The sequence below is a fragment of the Mixophyes fleayi genome, chromosome 4 (assembly GCF_038048845.1).
Source record: "Mixophyes fleayi isolate aMixFle1 chromosome 4, aMixFle1.hap1, whole genome shotgun sequence".
In the NCBI taxonomy this organism is placed as follows: domain Eukaryota; kingdom Metazoa; phylum Chordata; class Amphibia; order Anura; family Limnodynastidae; genus Mixophyes; species Mixophyes fleayi.
The window spans coordinates 105,598,708-105,614,630 of NC_134405.1; the positions used below are offsets into that span (position 1 = coordinate 105,598,708).

General features: G+C 37.1%; 1 protein-coding gene across 4 annotated transcripts in view; it reads right to left on the minus strand.

The window, feature by feature from the left end:
• Positions 1–480: 480 nt before the first annotated feature.
• The window catches only part of DTWD1 (DTW motif tRNA-uridine aminocarboxypropyltransferase 1), an 83,543-nt gene continuing 68,100 nt past the window's right edge, over positions 481–15,923 (minus strand). For 3 of the 4 annotated variants that reach the window (XM_075207968.1, XM_075207967.1, XM_075207969.1), the window contains one exon: positions 481–1,668. In XM_075207968.1, coding sequence (XP_075064069.1) covers positions 1,439–1,668 — 230 coding nt within the window. In that variant the 3' untranslated portion in view covers positions 481–1,438. Of the gene's footprint in view, positions 1,669–6,034; positions 6,441–15,923 lie in introns of all 4 variants that reach the window. The other variant, XR_012691262.1, reaches the window with a different exon arrangement.

Below are 15,923 nucleotides of genomic sequence, written 5' to 3' on the forward strand. Positions count from 1 at the left end.
TGGTATCAAGGCTATAGGGCCTCTCCACACTGCATGAGATTCCCCCTTCCAATACCCCTCAATTAGCAGTGATGATAAAACACTAAGCGGATGCGTTGCTCCTATATCATGAACAACATATTTTGAGGTCATTGTATGGACTGAGGACTAAAGTACATAATAACTGGAAAGCACAGTTCTAGGTTAGGCTACGGTCTATACTTTCAATGGGATGCCTTTTGTATCTCCCTGGTACTCTTTATACAGGAAAGTACATTGTTAAGTGCATTTCTACTAGTGTAATAAAACAGTAAAATGTACAATTAGTGACATATACAAAGATACTCCCGATGCTCCTTCACTCTCATCAGTCAAGACATAAATAAGGGTTAACCAAGAAACAATTTACAAAAATTTAAACGTTTAAATTAACGAAAATGGTGGTCCTCGAGTTGGCGTAGGACATGCTCCTTGTTGTGCACAAGATGAACAGTCAGGCGGTGTAGTATACATCACTTTATTCATAATTCATAGACAAGTCTTAGGGTGTCAGATATCTTAATGAGGAACTATACTTATACTTACATCTGACTAACATTTTTTAAGGTTAAACAAAATTACTTTCTATATTTTAGCATTTGGGGCATTCATTAAGTAGGCAATCATTTAATTTTGCTGCCATTAAAATGCCTCTAACTGCTTTCTTTTCTCTTTTACAGAAAACTATTGCTCTTGTTGTATAGCAAAAATTCATAGACAATGTGTCTATATAGAACAACTGTAAAACATTTGCAAACATGCATTTGAATACAATACATTTAGCAGAGTTTTAGGGCACTATGTGTACCTTGCTATAGACCTTCTTTCTGGCTTACTTGGAGCCATGATTTTTCTGTGGCCTAAAGTAGCTGCAGGTACTTTAGGATATAAACAATTAGGGTGGGTAGACATGTAAATTAATAGAGGGAGATTATTTAGGGGGCCAGTGAGGCCAACTTGTTTTTTTTTTTTAATCACATATATATGGAGTATATATGGAGTTCCTCATTAAACAGACATTCTTTAACTGGTTAAAATAAAATTGCCTGAAAAGTAATGTCAAAGTTCTTAATATGTACTATTCTAGAAAACTGCAGTACACAGAATAGTATAAACTAGTGAGATTAAAGATCCACTGTGCACTGGAATGTTCCCAGTCTGCATCAACCAAACAACATGGTTAAACCGCACAAGTACACACAAATCAGCTAAAGTATGAGAAGTATAGTTTTAATGTTGATACAAAAATCATAGGATTTATCTTGGTAATCTTTTTTTCCATTGGACGTTTCAATATTTCTACTGGATTGAATTGGCACTGCACATAAAGAAAAAAGAAAAGTGCAATGCTTCCAAATCGAGATTTGGTTATAGCTTTAAGCTTAAGCTAAAGTCCACAATTAGTCTCAGAAACAGCGTGCTACAGCTTTCCAGCAGCGTGCTTGGCATTTTTGACAAGCCTGTACATGAAGGAGTAAAAGAAGAGAAGATTGTCATATTCACCGTGATAGTCCTTCTCTAAGATTTGCATATGATAGTCCACCATGAAGTAGTAGATAGCCTCTATTGTTGAAAGGTAAGTGTCAGGTGATCCTTTTTGATGGCGCCAAAAGCAAGTCTTTCGTTCTGTCAATTCAACACTCACCAGTCCTAGCACAGAATAGAATATAAAACACAGAATCAATTAATTACTATCTAGAATATCATTTAGCTTTCACTTGACTTTGTCACAAGATTGGTTGTCATTTGATTCTTTAGATGGTTTCCTATGATTTAGCAAAAATGTAGGCACTCCTTTAAAGCTATACTCATAAGGTAATCTTCAAAATTAGTCCAACCATAAATTTAAATTTTACCTTGTAATTTATCTACCCCTTATTCCCTTTTTATAGACCATATTAATATTACACAGTACCCATACTTAACTTACAATAAATTTCCAGCTCTCACCACTACCTCAGCAGGCTCTGCAATTATCTGGAGTCTTGGCAGTTAAAAGTTCCTGGAGTCTGGTACCAAGCTATACCAATTATAATGTGCTATGCTATGACAGCACACTATAGTATAGATCATAATACAATTTGCTACCAGAGTATAGGTCATTATACATGCATCTGTTCCTTTTAATTGATTTATAAAGCCAGGAACTCCAGAATGGAAATTTCTGTTTATGTAAGTGGAGGATCACGAAAGTATCTGTTGTAGGATACATGGGGCTTGCAAACATCTACAATTAGTCAGCTGAATAATACTATTCATTGTAGTAAACAAAAAAGAAGAGATCAGATTGTGATAAAATAGAAAATTACAGTATGTTCAACTTTAGGCTAGGTCAGCTGTTCAACAAGCTTGAGAAGAAGACAGGTAACCAGATAATGTATTATATAGCATTTCCAGCTGCTATAGTAAAGAGACATGTTTTACAAGTGGTGGAACCATAGTTTAAAGCACATCTTTCTACTAAAATTAACATATACATATTAATGCTGTAGGTGGAGAAAGCAACGCCTTACATTTGTGGACAACTTTACCAATATAAGTTGAATATACAGTTTTTGAGATTGGGAATTAAGTCTATCTTCTTTTGGAAGCAAAAGGTTAACAGAACTGGGCTTTTTGTGGGGCTAGATTTACATTTTGGTTAGTGTAGGGAAAGCAAAACTGGACAGGAAAACCACACATTCTTGTTTTTACATTCCTCCTCTGTTAATTTGATCAGCTAAAGTAAAAACAATTTTGGCTGGCTAAAAAGGATTTCTGATGCTTACCAAAACTACTTTTTGCATGCACTGATTTTGTACATTTAATCTTAAAGGAAAAAACAACTTTCTATTTAGATAACAGAATTAGTAACAGAGTGGAATCACTCTCCTATTAATCCCTTCTGTTGCTCTGGAAAAATGCATTACATAAGTACATCAACTTTGTCATTGTTCTTTAGTATATATGAGATATACCTGAATGGCTACCCTCAGTAAGATATCACTAGTGAAAGAAAAACAAGTGTACTGGTAACAATATTGTATTAAATATAGCATAAAAAGAAAGACTAGAGTCAATGACTTCCAAAAACACGTTTACTGCATAATGAAAGTTAGAAAAGGGAGTGACAGTACAGTAGTGCTAATCAGCTCAGATTTTGGTGATGTATCTGCTTGTGTGTATGACACATTATCAAGAGACAAACTGCACAACACTATAAAATAGGCTTTATTCACTGGTAGGTGGAAACTACTTTTTTTATTTTTTTTTAACATTGTAAATTAATGTTTTATAGCAACTGACAAAAACCTGGATATATAAATTTGTATGTGTTACATTTATTTTGTTTCTGTTTTTGTTGATGGAAAAAGCTAGGCACACCAGTCTCTGAAGCCTGATGTAGATGGTACCAACCGCAAAGGAAGTAAATACTCATTAGACTACAGGGAAGTTGTCTTGTATGCCAGTCAAGTGGATGTTATACATGATTTTTGACTTCGCTTACGATAGTGTATGTGGAAGAAGGTTGTGAATGCCAATGGGAATATATAGTCATTCAAGATAAGAAAACAGCAGAGTAGGTAGGCTGTAAGGAATTTACGTGGTCCTGTCGCTTGCGCCATCTGACTGCTGGAGGAGCAGCGCTGTTGTACTGCGGTCCTGTGACAGATAGGCGAGGATTTTGAATGCCCTTGCTATTTAGCGCAGATCTGACACTAACAATGTCTTCTACTTGGCGTCTGACTCCAGGCTCCTGCTCCCTGTGCTATTGTCCTTGTCTCCCTGTGCTACAGTTCAGTCTCCCCGTGTTTGAACCTTGCTAGCCTGCCCTCATTTTGGATTTTCCCTGGTGCTGTCCCTCATTGATTCAGATCTTTAGCATTGACCTAGGCCATTCCTTCTGACTACGGTTCCTGTTCTACCCCTTGTACCGTGCAGCCAGTTTGTGTACCAGACCTATGCTATCCGGATCTCCCCTCCTGTCCGGCATTTGTCAGATTGCGTACTGACCTCGGACCACAGACTACTCTTTCAGCCGCAGCCTCTCACCTTCTTCCTTAACACGTCAGTGGGCTATTCCAAGGACCACGACCTGTGAGCTTCTGGCAGCAAAGCCCATACCAGCTTGCAGTGGTTGTTGGTGAAGTCCGGGGAATTCATTATACTCCGCACCTTGGTAAAGCCTGTGCCAACCCTGACTGATACTTCTACTACCTCTGTAAACGTAACATAGGCTTACCAATACAAGAGTCTACATAACACAACAGAGCTATGGACATTGCTGAGGATTGGATGACTTAATCTACATGTTTCCACTGTGAACTGTTACCATAAGGATAAGGTTCTGAATAGTCATTAACACACAAAAAGCCACTCATAAAATATACCAATAATAATGTTTGATAAATAGAATTTATATTCATATGAATCCCATAAACCTAAATCTGCTATAATTTATATAGCGCCAACATCAGCTGCAGTATAAGAACTAGGATACACGAAGAGTATTCACATACAGACTTTTATTTTGAAATGTATCTGAAGAGCTTCGCTGTATCATAAATCCCTCTAAAAACTATTCTGAAGTTGTCCAAGTCTCCTGTTCATTATATTCTATGCACTTTACATTAAGTGTCCAGAAAATAATTGTTCCATTTTTCATATAGATACGAGTAAGGGATGGGTACAACTTATTAATTTGCCCCTCAGATCAAATTTGGCAAGGAGACGTGACTGCCAGGTTGTAATATTATTAGAAAATAGTTCAGGAAAAGTTACACTATATAGGATAGTAGCCTCAAATTTTTTGGTTTCCTGACATACTTGGCAGCAAGTAATTTGCTCTTGATGCACTACTGAAAAGTGGTTTTATTTACATTTAAACTATAGTTGACATAGTTTAATGGCATACTGTCAATTATTTAAATTATTTCCTAGGATACCTAAAAAATCCTATGCCATGATCTAACTTGGTATTATGACACAGAAATGTATCCTGATACACTGATTGTGAAATAAAAACAGTAACAGTAATTTCCAATCTTCTAAAGTGTTTTTGAACAAACACTTCTATCTTTGAAACACGGATTACAAATTTATTTAAACTATGTAATTTACCTTTTCTTTCCTCTGACTGAAGTAACTGTGGCCAGAGCCATCTCTCATATTATACAAACAGATTAGACACTGAATCTGTCTCTTCCAGAGTTTATCATTCCACAGATAAAGGCAATAAAAAGGCTCCCTGATCTAATATCTTATCAAATAATCAAAGAATATATCATCTCTATTTTGTCAGGAAACTACTCCTGACTACCTTTACCTGTCACCAATGCACTCTTGGAAGTTTACTCTTAGGGAACACACAGGATTCCAGTTTCAGTCTCTCTCTCATCTATCTCTTAAGCTAAAGATCTGACTGGTTCGTTTCAAACACAGGCACTTCCACACCTCTACTCAACTTAGCTTCTGCCACCATCTACGTATAAGACCTGTAGAACACCTACGAGTTAATTACCCAATTGCGCACACTCTGCGCTGATAGCTAAAAGAGTCAGCACTTCCCACACTGGTATTTAAAGGGTTAACACAGCCAAGCAATCAACCACTTCTAAACAGGCAGTGAATTTATTTACAGCAATAAGAACAGCACTTTGTACTTTTTTGTATAGTAAATCTAAAAATATAATATACAAAAAAGTACGATGCTTACAGGTTATAAAAACACAAGAAAAGTGACAAAATATACGGCAAACAGGTAAAATAAAAGGGGAAAGTTCAGAACATAAACTTACATACGATTTGTATAATCTGTGCCAAGGGAAATTGGCTTGGAAGATGGACAGCTTATCAATGTTGATTGATTTCCCAAAAGACTGACAATATATTGTAAGTGATCGCCTCTTTTTAAAGACACTTTTTCCACCTTTTCCCTCCTACTGCGAGGTGGTTTTCAGGGGAGGCCTGCGACACATTTTACAACCACAATTTACATATTCCCTAATTAATATCCAATGCTAAAAATGTAACATACCTTCCTGGTGAGGGTCACACTGACCCAATTTTATTATTTATCCAATACAAATGTACCAATTTATTGATACCAAACAGGCATAGGTCCAGTATATCAGTTGAGCCGATACGAATTTCCTCATTCTCTGTGCGACAGCTTTATTTGACTTATGGGCTGCCCTTCAACATACTATATGAATATGTGGTTGATCACTAATTATATTGATTGTAAGTGGTATTTTGGAATGGAATTATATTTGCCTATATAATATATAGCAAGCCATTATGTGGTCTCCTTGTATAAGACCACATGCTAGGCCGATTCCACAAAGTCTGTTCAGGTGCCAAAAACCACTCCAGTACCAGGGCATGGAACACCCCAAGGAGCCTTTGAAGCTGTACAGTTCCCCATAAGGTGACAATGTTATCTGCATTACACCCTAATGTACAGAGAAACACAAATTATAAATTGATTCATTTGATATACAGTATTTACAATGCATTTCCTTATGATTATGCATTATTCACCACAGTTATGCTATTTGTTAACCCTTACATTTGTAATTCCTCCCTGTTCACTACAGGCTAGCATGCAATAAATGGACTGTGAAATATATGAAATTCACAGACACATAACACATATTTAATAAAACAAAGTTAATACATAGTGGCAACGGTAAAAGGGTTTGGTGACAGATTATACTCTAGTATAAAGAGAACGAAACTTAGGCTTGCTGTCAATGCAGTGCAGTCTACTGATTACTGTTTCAGACAGCTATAGAGTATACAGTACATTCTTCTCCTGTAATGCATTGTCACAGAACATGAAAAATTAAATACAGCTGAGTAAAAAAAAGTTTTTAAAAAACAAAACCCAACCCCAAACAATGGTAAAGGGCAGATGTTAAATTAATCCCGTTTTTACATCTGTGGGGCAGGTTGTGAAAATAAATCATTGTCCCATGTGATAAATATTTCATTTTAGTTGTCCTTTACATGACTGTCTTATATTTGTATACATCCAGTACAGATGTAACCATCATGCTTAATTTCATCGCAATATGTAAATCACATTCATACAATTTATGGCATATAAAACTGCATAACTGCATGCAAGGAAAACAAAACAAACACATACTTTCACATTCCTGCTTTTACCATGTCTGTCACCTCCCGTTTGTCAGATTCCGCTCACTAAGACAATACTATGCAGTTTGTGTGACAAGTTGTTTTCTACTGAAACATGCCATCTAGATTACGGATGCACAAATTCTTTCCGAAGGTTCTAAAGAACATTTAACCTCTCACACTGGCCATAGAAATGTGTTCAACATAATAATAATAATAATCTAAAACAATTACAATAAATATAAGCATTGCTTTTAACTTTTCTCTTAGTAGGATCACCTCTCAAAAAAAGTTTAATTTCCACAAAGTGTACTTTCAAATCCTTCGACAAAATAAAATCTAGAAGTGGCTTCAAAACTAGCACCATGCCCAAAAGTCTAATTACCACTATTGCCCTGTGTATATGGTCATCTTGCAAATGCACCAACAGGCACCCATGAGGTCCGGAAGAGATCAGACCGTGTTTAATCTCATACAATTTGGCCCATGAGTGGCCAGTTTAAGTACTCTACTCATCCACCTTTTTACTTTGATCACAGTAAAGACATATTTTGCTGTGATTGTAATAAGCTACAGGGTAGAGTCCTGCCCAGTCCTAAAAAAGTAAACCTAAGTCCAAGCGGGTCAATATAGCAGCATATTGCTTCCTCTTTTAACTTGAAAAATACTGCTTAATGTCCTAACAGTCTAGCCAGCCTATAAACGACTATTTCATCATGGTGTTAAAGCCAAACTCTTTGGCACATTGTGGCCTCTTTGCCTACAAATGTGTACCTGACTAACCGTATTTCGGTTATATTGAAGGAATAGATGTGAGTATTTGTAGTAGGTATTTTTAAGAAATTAGGTCCTTTGATGTTGGGTTACAAACCGGCATATCTTGTCCAAAATATAGCCTAATATCTCACATTCTATTGTGCTAAATACATACTGATTAGCACTGGTGGAGAATGTGCTTTAATTCATTTTAAAAACATAGGTAAGTTTGTGCACCCACATTTCCTTATGTTGCTTGGAAATATTACGCAGTGTTGTCTTAGCTAGCTAGCCAGACTATGAAGGGGTAATTGTTTGTGGCATTAAAATGAAACCTTTGTCACATTTTTTTATTATTATTTATCAATTAGTATCTGGCCAACTACTCACATACACTTACACTGAACTTACATTCACATACTTTTACACATAAACAAATTACAATCAAACCGACCTGAAAAATCACTTTATAAGAGCACAAATTTAACAAATATCCTAAGCTGAAAAACAGAGCACCAAAATACACAGTGACTAACATCAGTTACACAAAAAGCAGTAAACACTTTATAACCACAGGGTTCCCCCTCTTCATGCCCCAGCATTTTTTTCACAGAAGCGATGTTTTTTTTTTTTTAACTGCATATTAGAATAAATTACAGGCAACTATAGATCAATCCTGCACTGCATTGGAACTGACCACTGCTAGTTATTGACAGATGAGACTAGCGCCTCTCAAAAGTGCTCTGCCCCATTTTCTGCCTGCCATTTTAAAACAACTAAAAGATCACTACTGCACTGAATTAAGGGGTCTATTTAACGGCTTGGACGCTGGCAAAAGGCTCTTTTACCATTTGTTCTTATTTAACAAAGGGTTAAACTGGACAAATCATAGATTTCTCCGGCATAAACCTAAATTACCGGCACTTACCGCTGTCCCTATAGACCTCTATGGGGGCAACACAACACCTTCAGAATTTCACTGCGGTATATTAATTAGGCACTCTACTGGGTAAATTATAGCTCACTTCTTGTTCTCTTTGAAAATTGAAACAATTCATTCATACATACATTATTAAAATAACAGAACAGCCACCTTCTTATGTAACAGTTTGTGCTAAATCCAAAATGGTGAAGACAAATCACAAGAAAAAAAGGGGGGCAAAGAAAAGGCGCTGCTCTCTGACTATTTCAAAACACCAATCAATTTGTAATTAAAATATTAATTTAATGTAAGTAAACATCAACAACACACAGCCATTGCATTTCCACAACATATAAAATACTCATCCACTGCAATTTATCAATTAACATAAATAAAACATAATGACAAAAATCCACCTCTTAAAGCGCTGGTAAGTTATTTCTAGGATAACTATTTATTCAATCCCGGGGGTGCACTCCCCGGAAAGTCAATATTACACACTCTCCACAGAGGGTAAAAAAGTCAGTTGAAAACCAACATGGGTGTTAAATGCAGTCTGATAGTAATTCAGACAGTGTAAAATCAGGTTGCGAAAGTAATGATAAAAACTTTCAATTCCTTAGCCACTTATAAATAAATTCTAGGCTCTTGTTGCCCACAATCCACTCATCATCATCATTATTTATTTATATAGCGCCACTGATTCCGCAGCACTGTACAGAGAACTCATTCACATCAGTCCCTGCCCCATTGGAATGAGAGAGAGACACTAGGGTCAATTTTGATAGTAGTCAATTAACCTACCAGTATGTTTTTGGAGTGTGGGAGGAAACAGGAGCACCCGGAGGAAACCCACACAAACATGGTGAGAACATACAAACTCCACACAGATAAGGCCATGGTCGGGAATTGAACTCATGACCCCAGCGCTGTGAGGCAGAACTGCTAACCACTTAGCCACCGTGCTGCCCCACTGATGTAGTTCTAAGTACAAATAAGTTTAAGAGAGAAAGTTTTTAGCATTACTTTTGCAACCTGATTTCACACTGTCTGAATTACTATCAGACTGCATTTAACACCCATGCTGGTTTTCAACTGACTTTTTTTCCCCTCTGTGGAGAGTGTGTAATATTGACTTTCCGGGGAGTGCACCCCCGGGATTGAATAAATAGTTATCCTAGAAATAACTTACAAGCGCTTTAAGAGGTGGATTTTTGTCATTATGTTTTATTTATGTTAATTGATAAATTGCAATGGATGAGTATTTTATATGTTGTGGAAATGCAATGGCTATGTGTTATTGATGTTTACTTACAATTACAAATTGTTTGGTGTTTTTAAATAGAGAGCAGCGCCTTTTCTTTGCCCCTCTTTTTTTTCTCTATGGGGACAACAGAATTAGGTAATTTATTAAATTGTCAAAAGCAGGATGGCGCTACCGGTCTTTTTCAATGGGATTAAACTGAACCCTCTCCGGTTGCTGCGCATCCCCCCCGGATGAAAGAGTATGCGCTGTCCTTTCTGTCCATTCTCCTCTCTTTACCCACCACAGCTCCTGCAGTAAACAGACCGCCTCTTTCACGAATATTCCCTGTAGGCTAGCTCCTTGAGATTCTCTCCCAGCCACAAGTCTTCCTTCAGCTTTCCACCCCCAGGACCTGGTATCTTCTCCACAGTCACCTCTGGAGCATGCTCCTCAACCACACACTGAATCTCCATTGAACAATTAGACCTAATGCTTCCAGTTGTCGCAAGCAATCACCACAGACTTTACTTCCACCTACATTTTCCATAGTTTTGTATTTCGGCATGCGATGCTTGATTTCCTCGCTACATTGTTTATCACCACGAGCGATTGCTCTCTAGCAGACTAGGAATACATTGTTGGCAATTTTCATGGGCACTAGTGTAACATGCTTTCCTACACTCCCAAAATGTCCGGAGTAGGACATCCTCCTGGATCCCACTTATCTTTCTTGTGAAGTGGGGGAAATCCCTGATGATCGATTTACATCCTCAGACCCCGTCTCCACGAAGGTGCATTTTATGTTATAGTGCAGCGGTGGGTGAGGTCTGATGACAAAAATCATGCCATGACACTGGCTTCCTGTTGAAATAATGACATGAATTGAATCATTGGGCACAGGTGACAGGCCAGTGATACTGCGAATCACGTCATCACACCCCTTGGGCTTCCCCTCTGAGAGATTCTGGAGGGAAAGTCCAAAAAGTACTGTAGGCAAGTCTGCTCAGTACTATATATTTAAGTGTTGTTCATGTGCACAGCACGTGCACTGTAGCATAGTGATCAAATTAATTAGCATCACTACCAAAATATTAATCCAAGTTGAGGTCTGGAGGAGGAACAATAATACATGCTAAAAAACTGCTTATTTTAAACAAAGTAAACAATCAGTAAAAAGATTGAAAAGTATGGATTGTTCTAAATGCTTTAATTACATAAACTGATGTTCAAATGTGCTTGGACGAACTGGCCCAGATCAGAATGGTGTAGAAAAGGCATAAATAGTAAAATGGAACTGGTTGCTGCTTGCCATGATTATAGTCTGCTTAATATGTAGGTAGAACACCAAAATAGTTTTGGAAGTTTAGGATTCCTTTCCTTGCGAAGTTTACAAATCGCTTCCTCTTCTCCATCTTGTGTGTCCATAAACTTTCCTTCTGCACTATAGAAGTGTGTAAATATAAGAAGATAAAAACAGTGCACTCTATATAGTGTCCAGAGATTCAGATACTACATAGAATTATGATTGCTCCTGAGCAGTCTTCTTCTGACAGTTGTTTTGCCTCACGAGCACACGCGAGCCACAGGACAGAGGAAAACTATGATTTATTTAAACACTTACATGGTACTTAATGTAAACACTTTCATAAAGTTCGAATGAGTCGATGCAAACTATCATTGGCATTTTTTCCTGTTTCCTCTTATTTTAGCCAAAACAAAGTCTTCCTGTCATATTTTAATAAAATTATTTGAAGTTGATCATAGTACTCAGCTATCTACCACTTATCTTGTTTTGGACTGACAGCTATAATTGTCTGAGTATAGAAGTAAAAGTTAAACATTTTGAGAACTGTGCTGATAGCTTTGACTCTCGAAAGGGGGTGGGGTCACCTGTTAAAAATGTTGCCCAGGAATCTTTAGTTATGTACCTGCAAAGATAAACTTCCTACAGATGAATCAACCACAATTACACAAGACAAGAAAGTTGTGAGGTGGTATAAAACAGGATTCTGTTTTAGCTACACCAATGATACAGGGTGTTCCGTCCACTTTCAAGCTCCAGATTTTCTGCACTGAAAATAATAACAACATGAAAGCATGAGTGTTGCTCTAGTGTTGGAACAAAGCTCTATAGCAACAATGAGGAGATGAACAGTCCACAAATAGTTTTGTAGTCTTCAGAATCGTAGCTGGGATGAATTTGTCCTCCAGTGCGCATACGCCACAGAGAATCCCTGTTTTTTCCAGATTGTATTTAATCGGTGACAATTTTCCTGGCAAACAGGAAACACTGTGGCACAATTAGTACTGCACTATTTGTTTGAATAAAAGTTGCTTAATATATAATCTTCATTGGATTTTGAAACTCCCCTATATATTTAATGAAAATAGATGTTTTTCCCATTTTGAAAGGCAAGGCCTTTACTTGAAATATATAGGAGGCAATACTATGAAACAGTCAAACTCTCTAAATATACAAAATCAGTTTTTAAATAGACCTAAAGGCAAAGCTTGCTAAATGGTATAAATGGATTTTTTTTGCCCTGCAATTTGTTTAATAAGATGGACATTCTATTCAAAACGTATTTTTCTTCTCTGCTCTTTTATCGGTATAAGTAATTGGAAGAGACATCAAAGATCTTCAGAATTGTATGTTACAGTTTGCTGTATGGTTTTCATGCAACAACGAACATCAAAGAATTAATAGAAATCTGATGTTTCTGCCAAAATGTATGGGCTGCCTTTTAGTTTTCAATCTCTTATGACAGCTCACATAGGAATGTAATTAGAATAGAATAAGAAACCTATTTAGTCGCTGGGTGACTCCAAAAAATTTAATTGATCTGTATTAAGAAATAATGCAGACTTAATGTGTGTGTGTCTCCAACACACCAATATTCCGCCCATCAACTCTCTGGGAACTATTAAAGTCAATGACGCACTTTGTGGCTCAATGTCACTAGTTCCTAGTGATCGGATATACTAAATTGTCACTATTATTGGCTCAATAAAATCTTCCAACACTGTGTGTAGGAGACAGGTGCAATTTAATTGCAATATCAGATAACAGATCAATGTGATTTCCCAACACCTTATCTTTCACCTTTTCTTTAAATGTTTATGTACAGGACCATAAAATTATTCTGTAAATAAGACCACAATGCTCTACATATTTGCTCTTATTGCCATACGAGATTGCTATACTGACTCACCTGCCAATGTAAAATTATAGACTCTAATCGGACCATGCCCGCATGATCCAAATCTAGCAAAATAGATTTAGTTAGATATTATTTCTAGAAATAAATATCTCACTCTTGAGAGTTTGGGAAGATAACATTTAATTAGGTGCCTCTTTTATGCACCTTTATTCAGCAATAGGAGATTAAAGAAACACAATCTAAATTTGAATATCTGATTGATAAGATGATTTGCAAATTATTGCTATAACACAGAGAGAGTAAAGAAAAGCTGCTCCAAAATGAGGGCACCTGGACCCCCAGGGGTTATCAAAAAATACAAAAAGACAAGAGGGAGCTCGGTACCAACTTTTAAAAAAAAATTATAAGCACAAAACAACAAAGTTATCATATTCTCAATTTTACAATGAAATGACCATTAACACCAACAACAAATGCTTATCAGCCACAAATATTATATCAGTCAACCATAGGAGATATATGATAACCCGATCCGGGGCAACTATAGCCCAATATCACTGTTCCAGACGGCATGTCACTTTAAGGGTTTACAGTGTGTTGCAACGCTTTGGATTTTGCAGTTGTACAGTCTCTTTAACTGAACTTTTAGTTGGAGATTCTATTGTTAAATTAAGAATAATAATATTTACTTTATTCTTTCGAATTTTAAAAAATTAATCTTAAGAGTTGAAATTGATCCAGCGCTCCATATACACATCATGCACGTTTATTAATTGCAGTGAAGGCATGTTAGATCTACTTCTATTAAATGAAATAGACCCACAGACACAGATATTTAAACAGATCAGTGCATTTAATACTAGAGATGTTCACGGACCCCTGTGTTCTGGTTTTGGTTCTGGATTAACTTTGTGTTTTGGAAAAACTGCCCTTTGGTGTTTTGGATCCCAAAATCACATTTTTTGCTTCCCCCCCCCCCCCCCTACATTATTATTAACCTCAATAACACTAATTTCAAGTCATTTGCAGTTAATTTTGACCACCTCACAGATCACAATATTATTTTCATACACTTTCAAACAAAGACTGCAAATTTAGAAGACCAAGCCTGTCAGACCTATTATTTCTATTTCAGTAATGACAATTAGCAATGGAGCTCTCCTGAACGTCATTGGAGGCTTTGTAAAGCACTGCTTCCCCTCCTCTTTCTTTTCTACCTATGACACTGGGCAACTGGACTAGAGAGACTGCCAAGAATTGTGCTACCCCTTCTGTATCCCTCTGTGAAATGGCGCTGGATTGTCGTGGAGGGCGGTACTTATAGAATCCAAAGCTTGCGAGATCCGACGACGTTTCAATGACGTTTTGCCTCGTTTTCAATTCCGAGGAAGCGCAAAAGAATCGAGCCGGTTCGGTACTCGGATATGCTAAGTTTGGGTGTGTTCGGTTCTCAGGGAACGGAGCCTGAGCATCTCTATTTAATACCTGCTTAAGTGCTTCGTACTGTCAATTAACTGATGTCACCAAGGGAGGACAACCCAATGGACTGTCGATAAGAGCAACCCCAGTAAATAGGAGAATGCTGTAAATAGCCAGGCAGCCCTTCAAAAGTAAATTACAGGAGGTTAAATGCTCTGATCTCAATTATGTCTGGCGCAATTCAACTTAACTGAAGTCGAAAGCTCGAAAGGCCTTTAAAAGGGGATGTTAATGTTTGGACCATCCACTTTCCTAGCCTGACATTCTGGGAAAGATGATCTGTGCTTAAGCTCTCATTCACACACTGCCATTGCCCATAAGAAAGAGGGACACAGTAATGCTCTGTAAGTCTCATTTACAGAACAGCAACAATGCAGACCAGCACTGCATTTTTTATTTGTGCAAGTATATCTTACTTATCCACCAAAGGCGTGAATCCACTGCCAGTGCTCGGAATTACCCTGGAAACATAAATCCGCACCTAGTTTAGTGGAGTCCCCAGAAAACGTCACTTCTAAGTCTATCCTTTTAACGTTTTAGGACCTTCATTAATTTTTACTTTTACATTTTTCTCCTGAAATGATCTTCAGCTTAGCATAAACATGTCTCAAATGAAGGGACATCAGGACTGTCTTTATTAGATGTGGCATTTGTGTGTGTTTGACCAATAAAAGAATAAAAAAAAAGCAAACCATTCAAAGTGCAAATGGAAGGTGCCAAATGCATCTCATTGAAAATACAATATCAAAAAACACAAAGTTATAATTTTTCCAATCTGTACTTCCCAAGGAATGCCCCAAGTCTGCCCAAATCCCCCCCATAAAACTTTTCCACCCTCGTAGATATAGCCTTATTGGCCTGAAATACATGGGAGAACCCCCCTCCCCCCACAAAACATGAGCCCTTGTGTGTCTGAAGATAATCACAGCAAGCAAGACAGCTGAAATCTCCTGTGACATCACGTTATGGGATCTGATGAACAAAAAGGATTTATTTTGTATTTTATACCGGCTTTAATTTAGGAATCTATTAACATCACAGAATCAGTATACAAAACAGAGAGCTAAACCCTCTCTGATATAATGTATTTAAAAAAACAAAACAAAAAAACCTTCCTATTCAGCAATACCTTGGATGCCAAACCATAAAGAGGACTAAAGGTTAGGCTTTCATTCATTGCAACATTAATGTATTTTTAACTTTAGACCATAGAACTGCA